General features: G+C 48.0%; 2 protein-coding genes across 2 annotated transcripts; both read right to left on the minus strand.

Moving 5' to 3' along the window:
• Nucleotides 1–8,220: 8,220 nt before the first annotated feature.
• LOC147992070 (uncharacterized) lies at nucleotides 8,221–10,066 on the minus strand. The gene is made up of 3 exons (XM_087539618.1): nucleotides 9,524–10,066; nucleotides 9,132–9,437; nucleotides 8,221–9,049 (listed from the first exon to the last, which is right to left on the minus strand). The coding sequence occupies exons 1-3, from the start codon at nucleotides 9,692–9,694 to the stop codon at nucleotides 8,444–8,446; spliced, it is 1,083 nt and encodes a 360-aa protein (XP_087395744.1). The 5' UTR covers nucleotides 9,695–10,066; the 3' UTR covers nucleotides 8,221–8,443.
• Nucleotides 10,067–16,292: 6,226 nt separating this feature from the next.
• LOC147992071 (uncharacterized) lies at nucleotides 16,293–16,688 on the minus strand. Its single transcript, XM_087538915.1, has one exon. It carries the CDS (start codon nucleotides 16,686–16,688, stop codon nucleotides 16,293–16,295), a length of 396 nt encoding a protein of 131 aa, XP_087395041.1.
• Between the last annotated feature and the right edge of the window lie 215 nt (nucleotides 16,689–16,903).

Below are 16,903 nucleotides of genomic sequence, written 5' to 3' on the forward strand. Positions count from 1 at the left end.
TCTCTCAACTCGGGTATTTGTTTGAAATATTAACTTCAACTCCTGGAACATCTCATATGCTCCATGACGTTCAAAACGTCTTTGAAGTCCCGATTCTAAGCCATTAAGCATGGTGCACTAAACTATCAAATAGTCATCATATTGAGCTAGCCAAACGTTCATAACGTCTGCATCTGCTTCTGCAATAGGTCCGTCACCTAGCGGTGCATCAAGAACATAATTTTTCTGTGCAGCAATGAGGATAAACCCCAGATCACGGATCCAATCCGCATCATTGCTACTAACATTTTTCAACACAATTTTCTCTAGGAACATATCAAAATAAACACAGGGAAGCAACAACGCGAGCTATTGATCTACAACATGATTTGCAAAATACTACCGAGACTAAGTTCATGATAAATTTAAGTTCAATTTAATCATATTACTTAAGAACTCCCACTTAGATAGACATCCCTCTAATCCTCTAAGTGATCACGTGATCCAAATCAACTAAACCATGTCCGATCATCACGTGAGATGGAGTAGTTTCATTGGTGAACATCACTATGTTGATCATATCTACTATATGATTCACGCTCGACCTTTCGATCTCCGTGTTACGAGGCCATATCTGTATATGCTTGGCTCGTCAAGTATAACCTGAGTATTCTTCGTGTGCAACTGTTTTGCACCCGTTGTATTTGAACGTAGAGCCTATCACACCCGATCATCACGTGGTGTCTCAGCACGAAGAACTTTCGCAACGGTGCATACTCAGGGAGAACACTCCTTGATAATTTAGTGAGAGATCATCTTATAATGCTACCGTCAATCAAAGCAAGATAAGATGCATAAAAGATAAACATCACATGCAATCAATATAAGTGATATGATATGGCCATCATCATCTTGTGCTTGTGATCTCCATCTCCGAAGCACCGTCATGATCACCATCGTCACCGGTGCGACACCTTGATCTCCATCGTAGCATCGTTGTCGTCTCGCCAATCTTATGCTTCCACGACTATCGCTACCGCTTAGTGATAAAGTAAAGCATTACAGCGCGATTGCATTGCATACAATAAAGCGACAACCATATGGCTCCTGCCAGTTGCCGATGACTCGGTTACAAAACATGATCATCTCATACAATAAAATTTAGCATCATCTCTTGACCATATCACATCACAACATGCCCTGCAAAAACAAGTTAGACGTCCTCTACTTTGTTGTTGCAAGTTTTACGTGGCTGCTACGGGCTTAAGCAAGAACCAATCTTACCTATGCATCAAAACCACAACGATATTTTGTCAAGTTGGTGCTGTTTTAACCTTCGCAAGGACCGGGCATAGCCACACTCGGTTCAACTAAAGTTGGAGAAACTGTCACCCGCAAGCCACCTATGTGCAAAGCACGTCGGGAGAACCGGTCTCGCGTAAGCGTACGCGTAATGTCAGTCCAGGCCGCTTCGTCCAACAATACCGCCAAACCAAAGTATGACATGCTGGTAAGCAGTATGACTTATATCGCCCACAACTCACTTGTGTTCTACTCGTGCATATAACATCAACATATAAAACCTAGGCTCTAATACCACTGTTGGGTTTCGTAGTAATTTTAAAAAAATTCCTACGCACACGCAAGATCATGGTGATGCATAGCAACGAGAGGGGAGAGTGTGATCTACGTACCCTTGTAGATCGACTGCGAAAGCGTTAGCACAACGCGGTTGATGTAGTCGTACGTCTTCACGATCCGACCGATCCAAGCACCGTTACTCCGGCACCTCCGAGTTCTTGGCACACGTTTAGCTCGATGACGCTCCTCGGGCTCCGATCCAGCAAAGCTTCGGGGAGGAGTTCCGTCAGCATGACGGCGTGGTGACGATCCTGATGTTCTACCGTCGCAGGGCTTCGCCTAAGCACCGCTACAATATGACCGAGGTGGAATATGGTGGAAGGGGGCACAGCACACGGCTAAGGAACGATCACGAAGATCAACTTGTGTTCATGGGGTGCCCCTTGCCTCAGTATATAAAGGGTGGAGGAGGAGGAGGCCGGCCAAGGCAATTGGTGCAGCCAGGATGCGGAGTCCTACTAGGACTCCAAGTCCTAGTAGGAGTCCACCAAGAGGGGAGGAAGGGAGAAGGAAGTGGAGGAGAAGGAAAGGTGGCCGGCCCCCTTTTCCCTAGTCCAATTCGGACCAGAGGGGAGGGGCGGCGCAGCAGCCCCTTGGCCCTTTCTCCTCTTCCCACTAAAGCCCATCAAGGCCCATTGCTTCTCCCGTAACTACCCGATACTCCGAAAAATACCCGAATCACTCGGAACCTTTCCGATGTCCGAATATAGTCGTCCAATATATTGATCTTTACGTCTCGACCATTTCAAGACTCCTCGTCATGTCCCCAATCTCATCCGGGACTCCGAACTCCTTCGGTACATCAAAACTCATAAACTCATAATATAACTGTCATCGAAACCTTAAGCGTGCGGACCCTACGGTTCGAGAACAATGTAGACATGACCGAGACACGTCTCCGGTCAATAACCAATAGCGGGACCTGGATGCCCATATTGGCTCCTACATATTCTATGAAGATCTTTATCGGTCAGACCGCATAACAACATACGTTGTTCCCTTTGTCATCGGTATGTTACTTGCCCGGGATTCGATCATCGGTATCCAATACCTAGTTCAATCTCGTTACCGGCAAGTCTCTTTACTCGTTTCGTAATACATCATCTCGCAACTAACTCATTAGTTGCAATGCTTGCAAGGCTTAAGTGATGTGCATTACCGAGAGGGCCCAGAGATACCTCTCCGACAATCGGAGTGACAAATCCTAATCTCGAAATACACCAACCCAACATGTACCTTTGGAGACACCTGTAGAGCACCTTTATAATCACCCAGTTACGTTGTGACGTTTGGTAGCACACAAAGTGTTCCTCCGGCAAACGGGAGTTGCATAATCTCATAGTCATAGGAACATGTATAAGTCATGAAGAAAGCAATAGTAACATACTAAACGATCGGGTGCTAAGCTAATGGAATGGGCCATGTCAACCAAATCATTCACTTAATGATGTGATCCCATTAATCAAATGACAACTCATATCTATGGTTAGGAAACATAACCATCTTTGATCAACGAGCTAGTCAAGTAGAGGCATACTAGTGACACTCTGTTTGTCTATGTATTCACACATGTATTATGTTTCCGGTTAATACAATTCTAACATGAATAATAAACATTTATCATGTAATAAGGAAATAAATAATAAATTTATTATTGCCTCTAGGGCATATTTCCTTCACCTGTCCCCTACCTTCCACCACGCGTTGTACCAGTCACTGCTCCTACTAACTCTCATCGCATGCGCACGCGTAGCAAGTCCGGTTTTGCTCAGCCCAAAGTTCTTCACGCCATCAACCCTGCCATCAGTCCTATTCCCTCCTCTTACCGTGTCGCTCTTCGAGACCCCAACTGGTACGCCGCGATGCTTGAGGAATATAACGCACTGGTGCGGAATAATACTTGGTGTTTAGTGTCTCGTCCTGCAGGTGCAAATGTCGTCACAGGCAAATGGATCTTCCGGCACAAGTTCCACCCGGATGGTACGCTCGCCCGGTACAAAGCCCGGTGGGTGCTTCGCGGCTTCACACAGCAGGCCGGCATCGACTACGTCGAGACTTTCAGTCCCGTCGTCAAGCCGGCCACTATCCGGGCGGTGCTGAGCATCGTCGCTGGCAAGTCATGGCCCATTCATCAGTTGGACATCAAGAACGCCTTCCTCCACGGCCACCTTGCAGAGACGGTGTACAGTCATCAACCGTCCGGCTTCGTCGATACTGCCTCGCCATCCCATGTGTCCCGGCTGAACCGTTCGTTGTACGGTCTCAAGCAGGCACCTCGGGCATGGTTCACTCGCTTCACCACCTACCTGCGGACCCTCGGGTTCGTCGCATCGCGCTCGGACTCGTCGCTCTTCATCCTTCGTCGCGGTGATCACCTCGCCTACCTACTACTGTACGTCGACGACATCATCCTCACCGCCAGCTCCGACAAGGCACTCCGCTCCGTCATCCAGGCGTTGCATCGCGAGTTCACGATGACCGACCTCGGCGCGCTCCACCACTTCCTCGGCATCAACGTCACCACCATGGCGGGCGGGCTATTCCTCTCGCAGGAACAGTATGCACTGGAGATCCTCGATCGCGCGGGCATGCTTAACTGCAAGCCCATCTCTACTCCGGTCGACACGCTGGCCAAGCTCTCCACCGACATCGGGCCTCTCTTCCACGACCCGTCGCTCTACCGCAGCTTGGCTGGGGCTCTTCAGTACATCACACTGACGCGCCCCGACCTCTCCTACGCCGTCCAGCAGTGTTGCATGTTTATGCATGCCCCGCATGATTGCCACTTCCAGCTCGTGAAGCGCATTCTCAGGTACTTGCGCGGCACGACTCATCTCGGGCTTCGGATCCATCGTGATGCCGGCACCGAGCTTGTCGCCTACTCCGACGCGGACTGGGCCGGGTGTCCTGACACGCACAAGTCCACCTCGGGCTACTGTGTGTTCCTTGGCGCTAACCTCCTTAGTTGGTCGGCCAAGCGACAGAACACAGTCTCCCGATCGAGCGCCGAGGCGGAGTACAGGGCAGTGGCCAACGCGGTTGCTGAGTCAGTGTGGCTTCGCCAACTGCTTGGTGAGCTCCACCAACCGCCGTCGCGGGCCACCGTGATCTACTGCGACAACATCAGCGCCGTGTACATGTCCAGCAACCCCGTGCAGCATCAACGCACCAAGCACATCGAGATTGATCTTCACTTCTTCCGTGAACGCGTTGCACTTGGTGAGATTCGCGTTCTTCACGTGCCCACGAGCTCGCAGTTCGCCGACATCTTCACCAAAGGACTGCCGACGAGCGTCTTCAACGACTTCCGGTCCAGTCTCAACGTCTGTTCTGTTTGGATGTAACGACCCTCCAACCGCTTGTAAATTATGCTAATCAAATGCTATCTTGGTAGTTGCCGCACATTTGTATAATCTGATTACACTTGCCAATTAAACCATGCCATATCAGTACATAGTAGCACACACACAAAAAAAGTAGTACACATGCTACTATAAGATAAGAAGAGCGACTGTATGTGCAGCCTTGATTTTCTCTTGACAAGCATGAGCACGGCACATGCTTAACGATTGATCATATTTGAACTATACGGAGTAAACAAAATATAACAAACCTTGCTGAAACTTATTTTTGTTCACGCAAGACAGACCTGACGAGAAAGGGGAAAGTTATTTTTTTCTGGAACTTGCGATTCTCCTGGCCCACGATAAGCGACGCACCGTATGCAGCATGGATTAGGCAGTCGGTAGGCTGCGATTTTCATCGAAGTAGATCATTTGTATGTTAGCAGATAGATTAGTTCATTTCACAGCTTGTGACGTCTTACGGCATAAGCCACCCCCTTCCCAGTTTATTCGAGAAGCCGATTCTAATTTTTTTGGGTCTTCTATGCTAGTTATTGTGCGGCAGGCATCCAAGCTACTTAGAATATGCTGGGGAGGGGGGCAACTTATTTTGGCAGCCACCAAAAGAACTGGACTGTTTCCCGCAAAAAAAGAAGAAGATCTGGACTGTATTGTTTTTCATCCTCCCTCTCCTCCATGTCATTTAAATTCCTAAATGGCTTATATTATAGACAACTATCTGGATATCATTGTACACGTCCTTAGGGACTCCGTGTGCTAGTGAGAGGGCATCAAAGAACAAAGACACAGGTTGGCCGCTGTTGTGGTTTCCTCTTCCCTTGGCTCTATCTTCCCGATCCCCTTCTTTATTTCTATCACCGCATTTATTGGTGATAATCGAGTATTATCTATGCGTGTACGAGGAAGATTCATGACATTTTATATCAAAGCTAGCTCCCATCCACCTTAAATCCCTATCCAAATTTCTCCTTTCGTGGATCTAGAAGCCTCAGGCATTGATGGTGGATCTGGACAACTAGAAGCAGATGCCGGATTTAGCATAGGAGCACACTAACATCGCCACGACGTTGTTCACGATCCAAAAGCCGTTTGATAAGATCGAGCCAGCGGTCACGAAGATAGAGGCGGTCCTCACCTCCGTCAAGCCAATGGTCAGCGACCTTGCCGCCTAGCGCCCTGGGGTTGACACGGCTATGGGGCAAGCTCCAAATCGACATTGGTGAGATCTACAAGAGATTGCCCAAGATCGCCATCAACCTGCTGGTCATCGACCAGACGACAACATTGACTACTATAGATCGTGGACATATATTCACCATTGAAGACTTTGTTCAAATTGTGTCAAAGATGTATGTGTGCGCGTTGTGCTATAGTTGAACTGATAATTTGGACATCTGTGGCAAGAGTGGTTGGGTCGGCCGTTGCGGTCGAGATGCGTCTAATGGCCTTAGTGGGCTTTGTCATTAGTGTACTGTGTCATTTTAGTACATCGTAAGGATCCCTTTAGAGGGTGCTTGGATACATTTTAGTCCCATGACTAAAAATAGTAGGACTAAAACTTGCTAGCATCATCCATGCTTGGATCCAAATACTAAAGAGACTAAAATTAAGTTAATGAGCATTTATTATGCTCCCTCTCCCCTAATCCTACATGTCCCTCCAACCAACTCCTCCCCCACGGTAGTTTGGCTCCCGCCAACTCCTCTCCCGCCCCTACTGCTATCTCCCGCCCCTGTTGCTCCCAAGAAAAAATTGTCCATACAGTCCATACAAGGAAATAAAATTTGTCTATACACAAGAAAATAAAAATTGTCCATACAAGTAAAGTAAAATTGTCCATACATAAGGAAATTAGTATTGTCCATACACAAGAAAATAAATAACATGACACTTATCTCAATGGCCATGGAACAAACCATCAGCAATTCTATCTCTCAATTGATTCATGTCGACCGAATCTTGCTCCATTTCTAGATCCCTCCTGTTACGACGCCTTCTTCTTGTTTCCTCAAGGAGAGGTTGATAATTCTCATCTCTATCACACCTGTCGAATTCTTTATCCGCCAACTGACTTTCGCGGATAAAATTGTGCAAGGCCATACATGCAACAATAATTTTTGTTTGCTTGTGTAGAGGATAACTTTGTATTTTAAAAAGGATCCTCCACTTATTTTTCAAGACTCCAAAAGAACGCTCAATGACATTGCGTAGTCTAGAATGAGTGTAGTTGAAGTGCTCTTTTTTACCTCTCGGCATGGTGCCTTGCTGGAACTCTTGGAAATGGTACTTCTGCCCCCTATATGGTGCAAGATAATCCGCCTTGTTGGGGTAGCCCGAGTCAACAAGATAAAAATTTCCTATTGATGGCAATGCATTTCAGTCAAAGTCAATGTCAATGTATACACAATTCAATCATATACTGAATGTGAAGTATGGTACCTGGAGGTGGATGAGGAAACTTGTGACTAAACCGGCTAAGGGCATCCTTGAAGGGCCTCATATCATGAACCGATCCAGGCCACCCGGCAAGAATGAAAGTGAATCTCATGTCGAAATCACATACAACCATAACATTCTGACTACAATACCCATGTCTGTTTAAGTACTGCGGAATCTTGGTAGGTGGCACCACAACTTGCACATGAGTCCCATCTATTGCCCCAATGTTGTCATTGAACCATGGATGCCACTGAGCATTTCTTAACCTTTCATGCACAACTCTGAATTCAGGATCTCATGGCTTAATTATGTCAGCCGCAAGCTTAACCACACAATGCAATACTGTGTCAAACTTCCTAACAACTGTCTCCATGGACCTTACAAAACGATTCTCACTCTGCCTAATGGACTGACCATCTCCCACCATCATAAAAACATAGCTAGAGCCTCAATTGATGACATCTTCTTAGTAGACTTCAGCCCATAAGAACCCACTAGCAAATTATGTAGTTTATGAAACACAGGTGGATACATCCTAAACATTTTATAGCAGTCTGTTATGTGTCCCAGAGTTCTTAGTACCCATTCATAGCCGGACTCTTTAGATTTTAAAATCCTCCTTTCCCCCTTATCCATGAAACGCTCAATGTAATATGAACCAAACATTTGGAGGATCATACCTATATTGTTGAGCCTTTTCCGCCTCAACTGGAGTAGTACTAGCACTCTATTTCTCCTTTCATCTTCCTCTTCCTCATCACTAGAGTCCTCATCTTCCTCTTCCTCTTCACTGGACTCATCAATACTATCACCATCACTAGAGTCATCCTGCAACATATGAATTATGTTCAACACATAGTAATTAGGTGCACATAGCAATTCAAAACATAAAGGGTCCACATAGCAATTCAAAACATAAAGGGTCCACATAGCAATTCAACACATAAAGGGTCCACATTAGCCTAACTCATCATAGGAAACATGACACAATAGGAGACACTGGATACATGACAACCTAGCTAAGACTCATCTTCGTCATACATATTCTTTGCTTTGCACCATCTCTTCAACCATATGAGCCTAGCTTGAGGGGTCTTCATGTTGTGGAAGACAAACCTGTTGTGTTTGTCCTTGAATAAGTCACATGCTACAAAGTACTCAATTGACTCCTCTGCTGCCCCACAATCAATGGCAAGTTGCTGACATGTAGCTACTGCTACCTTACGCTCCTCACTTCTCTTTGCCTTTTCTTTGCCTTGGTCTACAATTGCCTGCAATATAGTGTTTGATGTCTCAGCTTCCTTGTCCATTCTGGTGGTGATCTCCTTCAAAGTCCTCAAAAATGGACCCTTAGTTTTGCCATTCTCCATGTTCATTTTGATTTTCTTTAAAGGACTACTTGTTGTACTCCTAAAATCAACTAAGCTGGCACCCCTCTTGCGGGCACTGGTACTCATTGGGCTGCCATCCTCATCATCATCATCATCGTCGTTTGCCTCTGTATCATCTGCTGGCCCGGGTACGTAAGCTGAAGTACCATCCACAGCTACCTCATGAAACATCTCATGCAACAGTCCAATGTACTCAGGGTTACCCTTTCTAAATTTCTTGAGATTTGGTCTACTATGCAAAATAGTATTTGTACAACATTAGCATATGTCTCCATTGCTCATGTACTTGTCATTGAAAAAGCTTTAGTTGTCATACCTTGATCTCCCTCTCCCACCAAGCTGTAGTTGCCGTAACTTCTCCATGTTCGCCGCGGCCGCATCCGGTTTGTTGCTGCAACCATACCCAATCATTGCACACACCCTTTAGGTTCTGGATTTTGTTCTTCACTTCCCTCCCTGGATACCACAATTTTGTCTTTTGATAATATTTCTCCTTCATATTTTTGTAACCCTGACTGGTCCAAACTTTAGCAGTAAAATTGCCATCCTCTATCTCCTCACAAGCTAACTCACACAAAATGTACGTATTTTCGCTGGTCCAATTAGCCTTGCTTTTTGGCCTCTAAAAGAAATATGCATAAGTAAACAGCCTAAATCTCTCTGTTTCAAAGAAATGGTGTGAGCAAAATTTCAAAGAAAATTGTATACCTTCCTATGCTGGTTCAGCGTGTTCTCATCTTCATCTTCGTCTTCTTCGATGCCGTCATCATCATCCACCGGAATCGGTGCTACCTGCGGCTGCCTGCTGCAGCCCGCGCCATTTGAACCCCCACGACGTGCAGCAACTCGCATGGAAGCAGCATCACCTCCCCCCGGCATCACGACGGCCTTGCCGCGAGCACCTGGTGCCCTCGCTACGGACAGACCTTGGCGAGGTGGACGACCTCGCAGCGGCAAGCCATCTGATCTTGCCCTCTGTGGGGGGGGGGCCTTGACCTGAGCCGCTGTCCCGTTGAAGGATATGCGTGTACAAGGTCATGTCGGGGTACGAGGCGGCGCCGCAGTCAGCGTTGAGGTCAAGGTTCCCCAGGTCCATGCGCGGTGTGGCGACGTTCCCGGCCCTCGGAAGGCGGCCGCCGGAACTATCACGCCGGAGACGAGGCGGCGTCAAGCCCCAACCTTCGCCGTCCATGGCCTCCGCCGCAGCACCAGACGATTCCGTTTGAGACAAGAAATCGAACGGGGCGCCGTCCATGGCGAATGGATCTGAGACAAGACTCTCATCCGACTAATGGAAAAACAAGCACAAAACTAAAGAAATCAAACGGGCGCCGTCCATGGCGGATGGATCTTGGCCTTCAGTCTCACCTTTAACGGGTAGGCGGAGGCGGGGGCGTGGCGGTAGGCGGAGGCCCGGCGGTAGGTCGAGCCGGCGGCGATCAGCGGAGGTGGAGGCGGCCGCCGGCGCGTCCTGCAGGGGCCCGGCGTGTCCTGCGGAGGCCCGCTGCTTTCTTCCTCGCATGAACAGAACACAGGGAGGGGGAGAGGAGCGCTCGAGGGGGAGACGAGTGAACAGGAGGGGAACCGGCTGGGCTGTGTTAAAGGGAGGAATTAAATGAAGGGAGAGAGAGCTAATACATATTTTAGTAGGGTTCCCTTGACTAAAAAAATTTAGTCTCAAGACTAGTTCTAATCTCTCTTTAGTCAGGGGTGCTTGGAACTTTAGCCTCTAAAAGAGACTATTTTTAGTCAGACTAAAAATAGTCCCTTGGATCCAAGCACCCTCTTAGTAGGCAAGATTGTTGAACCCCGTTAATAAATCTTAGTGTCGTGTTGTGATGGTTTATCGTTGTTGGATCAAATGCGCCTCTAATTTCTAATCATGGCTTTATTACATTTCTTTTTTGCCACATGCAGCGGTTACTTGTTAATAATTTGTGTATGCCCACCTGCATCAATAATTTATGCAGATATCTTCTTCCTTTTCTCACGCGGCCGAGTTCCACTATTGAAAATAACTAGTTGGTTGTAATATGATTTAATGAGATTAGGTTGTATGGATCATGATTAATTATATTAACTAGACAATTCGCAACGCGTTGCTGCGGGATCATTGCAATGTATAGGATGAAAGTTCATGTAATGACGAAGAGTCGTCCGTCTCGTTAATTAGGACAGAAGCACATACGTGAAAAAGCAAAAACATGCAGTGAGAAAACTTTAATAGATGTATTTGTTAATCATCCATTCGCCAAATCAGTACTAGCCATTAGTACCCATTTGCAGAAACTTGTTTGGAGGGAAAAGAGTGTTCCAAGTTCTAAGAATTGTGCTCAACGTGGATTACTTACAGAGTTGCAGTCATATATTAGGCATATTCAAACTCTAGCAAGTAGCAATAGCTAACTCGATAATATTGTGAGGAGGGAGTAATAACCCTTAGTTCCTAAAAAATATGTTAGGTAGTTGAGGCATTTCTTCAACGTCTTATAGGCAATCTAGCAAGCTTGGACAAAATGCGTTCGAAAACATTGTACAGCAGAATGCATTAGTTGCTAATTCATCAAAAGAAAACATGGGAGTTTGGTATAATAAAGCACATGCACAACCCTTTGTTTTATTCTTTCCCTTGACCAATCAGCACGTAGCATGCATATGGAATATAATGTCAGAAAATAAAATAGCATATGAAAAAGTAATCTGCCCTGCACATAGATTGGTACCGGTGGAGAAGAAACATCATGATGCCATGGTGGATGGAGAAGAAAAGGGCAGTAGCAATTGGGTTCACCCAGCAGTAGAGTAGATGCGTACATGATGATTCAGGGCATCAATCCCTTCTTCCACGGATCGCGGATCCGACGCGATAACCGATGCTTGAAGGATGGCAAGAGCTCCGGTGTTCCTACAATCAGGAGGAGGCATGCAGCATCAATTGAAAGAACCGTGGCGCGGGAGGAGGCCTGCGAGAGAAAGTGAAATGGAGGGGAGGGGAAGAATACTGTGGGGCATACTTCTCTTAGATTAATTAGTAATGGGTCAACATAAATAAATGTGAGATATTTACACACGGAGGGGAAGCAAAAGAACCTACCTGTTCGGCTTCTGAACCTGATTGCAGCTCGCAGCCTGGGATGAATCGGGTCGACGTGAATAGAGTACCATTGCCTCGTCGCGATCCACACCGGTCAAAGGGAGGAGGAGCTGAACGACGGGCAGCGGCAAGATCCGTGGTGGACCTGTGACGGCGCAGGGCGGATGTGGAGGGCAGCCGCTGGCCCGCTGCCAGGCGACGCCAACGCGAACGATCGAAATTGGACCCGCCGGGCGAAGCCGATGTGGGGCACCCGGGAGGTGCTGCTGTTGCCGGTGACGCGCTGCCGGTGTGCGACGGGCCGACGGCACGGCCCAGGCACGGAGTCGCGTTCGAGCGAGGCCGACGCGGGGCAACGGGGATGCGTTGTGGGCATCTGGCGATACCGTCCAGCCGTGGTGTGGTGGCGCTGCATCGAACTCCATCTTGGCCTGCTGATGAGGTCGCGTGCACCGGAACTCGATTATGGCGGAGACGGCTCTATTAAGAATACTCTTTTTTCTTGCGGGGTCTATTAAGAATACTCGTGATGACTTTCCGGGAGAAGGAGGAGCGCGAACACCCTACTATGTGGTGCTGATGAGAATGAAGAAGATGGGGGCGTAGGGAGAATAAAATCCCTCTTTAGGTCATGAAGGTGGATGATCGCTCGCATCCCCGTCCGTTTCATGTTCCTTCGTGGTGGGGAAATTGATTGCACGGGAGAAGCGGAGAAGATGGGAGATCGGGAAGGGCTGGATCGAAGACATGAGCCATTTTGGCACGTGGGCCTTCTTGTACGCCAGAAGAATAATGCATCGCACAAAAAGATATCGATTGGTTGCTGTTTGGAAACTGAATGCTGATGTGGCATCATGTGAACTATTTGCTTGTTTTTTTTTGAACTTCAAAGATTATTTATTAAATCAACCTTCCCCAGAGGGGATTTCGTCCGAAACTACAGGTAAAATAAAATCCGGGGGCATAGACTGCCACACCTGACATAAGTTATTTGCGACCGCATGCCTAGCCAGGAGATGAGCCGCATGATTTGCATCACGTCGTACGCAGGCGATCTTCCATTCCTCCCTCGACTCAAGCTTGGCCTTGACCTCCTCAACGAGCGGACCCAGGGTGGATAGATCCTTCTCCATGCTCCTGAGCTTACAAACAATGTCTTGGCAGTCCGACTCGATATGTAATCTGGGTACATTGAGTTCTTCGGCCATCTGGGCTGCTCTCCTGCACGCCTGTAATTCCACTCTAGCCGGGTCGTTGCATTGTGGGAGGAGATGGCAAGCGCCAACAAGATAAGCACCATCCTGGTTCTTGAAGATTATACCTGCACCTCCATTCTCTTCGGTTTTCGCCGTTGTACCATCAACATTAGCCTTTAGCCAGCCGTTCGCAGGTGGTGTCCACTTCTGTAACTCTGTTGTTTTTGTCTGCTTACTCTTATGCCCATGTATCGCCTGCCATTCTTCCATCAGATAGGAGACACGTTTAGCGATCACCTCCGCTTGCTCGATCCTCTGACCGTCGCACGCGTTATTTCTTGCCAGCCAGAGTGCGTAGACACCCTGAACCATGACAGCACGTTTGTCATCCGATGCCTCCGCGAACCACGACATCAGCCATCTCGACAACGCCCTCTGAGAGTGAACTGACTCCGGCGGGATCGCCACCGGCACTCCCAACTCCGAGTGCATTATCTTCCAAAACATAACGGAGTGATAGCAGCCCCAAAACCTGTGGTAAATGGACTCCTCATGCCCACAAGCGGTACAAAACACACCCTCCTTAATTTTCCTTCTATGTAGCTCCTGTCCCACTGCTAGACCATTTCTAATCAAACGCCACATATGTGTTTTGACTTTCCCCCGTGCTATTGTATCCCAAAGACTCATCCAAGACGCATGGTCAGCAACCGAGGAGGAAGACTCTGGCCCACCCGAACGCAGCCGTTTCTGACTCATCCGCAGGTGGTAGGCCGATCTAACGGTGAAGATCCCGTTTTTAGTGTAGTTCCATGCTAGGTAGTCTTCCATATCCGGTGCACCAACTGGGATCTATATGATTTCATGTGCCTCGTCAGGGGAAAACATGGACTGTACCAAGTTTTGATTCCACGACACTCCCTCATCATCTAGCAGGTCACATACTCTTGTGATGCCCCGGATATAGCTCTGGCCCAGTGGCTTTAGGCTACCCATCCTGGGGATCCAATTACCATGATGCGATCTTTGACCCATCACCAATTCTCCATATGAGCCCATCTAGCAGCAGGTTTCTTCCATGCAGAATGCTCCTGTATGTGTACGAACAGCCCCCCCCCCCCCCAGGCACATTGCATTTAGGATGGAATTCTCAGGGTAGTATCTTGTTTTAAGAACCCTTGCACAAAGAAAGGTCGGATTCTGCATCAGTCGCCATGCCTACCTAGCAAGCATAGCTTGATTAAAAGCCTCTCGGTCCCGAAACCCTAGCCCCCCTTCATGCTTTCTCGTACACATCTTATCCCAAGCAATCCAATGCACCCGCTTCTGACCATTTGCTTCGCCCCACCAGAAGTTAGATGAGATCGATGACAGGTTCCCGCACATTTTCTTTGTGAGTTGGAAGCAGCTCATAGCAAAAGTGGGTGTTGATTGGAGGCCTGACTTTACTAGCACCCCCCTTGCAGTCTTAGATAAGCCTTGTCCTTTCCATCGAGACACTTTCCCTCGTGCACTCTCCTTGACAAACTTGAAGGTCCCATCCTTTGATCTCCCCACCACCGTAGGGAGCCCCAAGTATCTTTCGCTTAGGGCCTCTTCTGCAATTTCCAGTGCTTGCTTGAGTTCATTCTTCGTGCTCTCCGGTGTACCCTTTCCAAAGAAGATTGCAGATTTCTGTAGGTTCACTTTTTGTCCCGAGGCAAGCTCGTACTCCTGCAGGATAGCACGCAAAGACTCAAAGTTTTCCCTAGATCCTTCAACAGAAACTACACTGTCATCTGCAAACAGAAGATGTGTCACTATCGGCCCACTACTTCCAAACGACAGCCCCTTGATCTTCCTCTCCTCCTGCGCTTTGTTGAGCAGGGCCGAAAACCCTTCGACGCAGAACAGGAACAAGTACGGAGAGAGGGGATCCCCCTACCTGAGGGCCTCTAGATGGGTGAAAGCGGTGGGAGAGTCCACCATTCAACTTAACGGTAAACGTAGCCGATCTCACACATCTCATTACCATATCGGTCCAGTGACCGGAGAAGCCAAATTTCAACAACATTTTCTCAAGGAACTCCCACTCGACCCTGTCGTATGCCTTCATCATGTCCAGTTTGACCGCACACACTGGTTTCTTTCGTTTCCTCTTTCTTATCGCATGTACGCACTCATAAGAAACCAGTACATTATCCGTTATGAGCCTTCCGGGCACAAAGGCGCTCTGTTCCTCGGAGATCAAGAAAGGCAGGATCCCTTTGAGGCGGTTGGCCAGTGCCTTCGCCCCGATCTTATAAAGCACATTACAGAGACTGATAGGACGAAACTGCGTAAGCAACTCAGGAGAGTTCACTTTTGGTATCATCACTAGAACAATGTCATTAAAACCTCTTGGAGGTATTTTCCCTGCCAAGAAATCTCGTACTGCATCGCACACATCATCTTTAACCAACTCCCAATGGCGCTGGTAAAACATAGCCGGTAGCCCATCCGGCCCCGGCACCTTTGTCGGCCCCATTTGGAAAAGGGCGGCCCTAATCTCCTCATTATTGAAAGGTGCCTCCAGCTTTGCATTCATTTCCTCAGAGACCAAACTAACAATGCGGTGCAAAACTGTGTCCCCATTGCGCGAGCCCTCGGTAGCAAATAAGTGTTCATAGAAGTTTGCAGCCATCGCCCTCATTCCTTCATCATCTGTGCACCTCGTTCCATCCTCCCTCCTCAAGGCTTTGACGGTATTCTTCCTTTTACGATGCGAAGCTCTATTTTGGAAATACTTTGTGTTCTGATCCCCCTCAGTCAACCAATCAACCCTTGATCTCTGCTTATGATAGATCTCCTCACGCTCATATAGCTCATGTAATTGGTCTTCAATGTCCTTCACTTCCTGCCGGTACCCCGATCGCGCCGCCCTCTCCTTTGCCTCCACTAGTTGTCCCTTTAGATGAGCGATTTGTTTCCTGATGGAGCCAAAAACTTCTCGGCTCCACACCTGCATGGACTTCGACGCTTCCTTCAGCACGCTGCATGCCTTCTCCAGCTGCCCTTCATCCTGATTGGTTGCATGGGGCGCGCCCCATGCAGCGGCCACCATCTCCTCGTACCTTTCATGTCGGGCCCATGCAGCCTCATACATAAACGGTCGCTGTCCCTTTGCATGCGCCCCGACCAGTGTCGTTGCCGCTTTAATAACCAGTGCCTAGTGATCAGATTCTTCCGTCATAACTTGTTGGACCTCGATTCCCGGGAAACGCTGCGCAAAGTCTGCATTACAAGTTGCACGGTCCAGGCGAACTTGGATGTTTTCATCAACGTCTCTTTTGTTATCCCACGCAAACGGATATCCTGAAAAGCCGAGGTCGGCCAGACCGCAGTCAGACAAGCAGTCCACGAACTGTGCTATCTGGTGCAGACTTCTTGGGTGGCCACCTTGCTGCTCATGTTGTCGGAGGACCTTGTTAAAATCCCTGGCACAAAGCCATAGTAGATCGTCTTGCTTTCTAAGATAGTGTAGAACCTCCCAAGTTTTTGATCGTTTGTCAACACATGGCTCCCCATAGATTCCAGTGAACCTGAACGGGGTACCGCCATCCATTATCTGCACGTCAATGTAGTACTGGCACCACCACTACTAGGAAAAGGCCTACTAATGGTGCATCAATTTTGCCTACTAATGGCGCATCACTGGTGCGTCATTACTAGCACGCCATTAGTAATTTTTACTTATGGCGCACCGCTGGTGCGCCATTAGTATCTGGTATACTAATGGCGCACCAATCCATTAGTATAGGCCACGGTGCGCCATTAGTA

The sequence above is a fragment of the Triticum urartu genome, chromosome 1A (genome assembly GCF_056163025.1).
Source record: "Triticum urartu cultivar PI428250 chromosome 1A, HENAU_Tu73, whole genome shotgun sequence".
Classification (NCBI taxonomy): domain Eukaryota; kingdom Viridiplantae; phylum Streptophyta; class Magnoliopsida; order Poales; family Poaceae; genus Triticum; species Triticum urartu.

Bases quoted from the DNA above. Each gene is read 5' to 3' on its own strand.
- LOC147992070 (XM_087539618.1), bottom strand. From the start codon at position 9,694: ATGCCGGGGGGAGGTGATGCTGCTTCCATGCGAGTTGCTGCACGTCGT. The intron at 9,438-9,523 runs GTATACAATTTT...TATTTCTTTTAG, and splicing joins CGCTGAACCAGCATAGGAAG to AGGCCAAAAAGCAAGGCTAA. The intron at 9,050-9,131 runs GTATGACAACTA...ACTATTTTGCAT, and splicing joins GGTGGGAGAGGGAGATCAAG to AGTAGACCAAATCTCAAGAA.
- LOC147992071 (XM_087538915.1), bottom strand. From the start codon at position 16,688: ATGGATGGCGGTACCCCGTTCAGGTTCACTGGAATCTATGGGGAGCCA.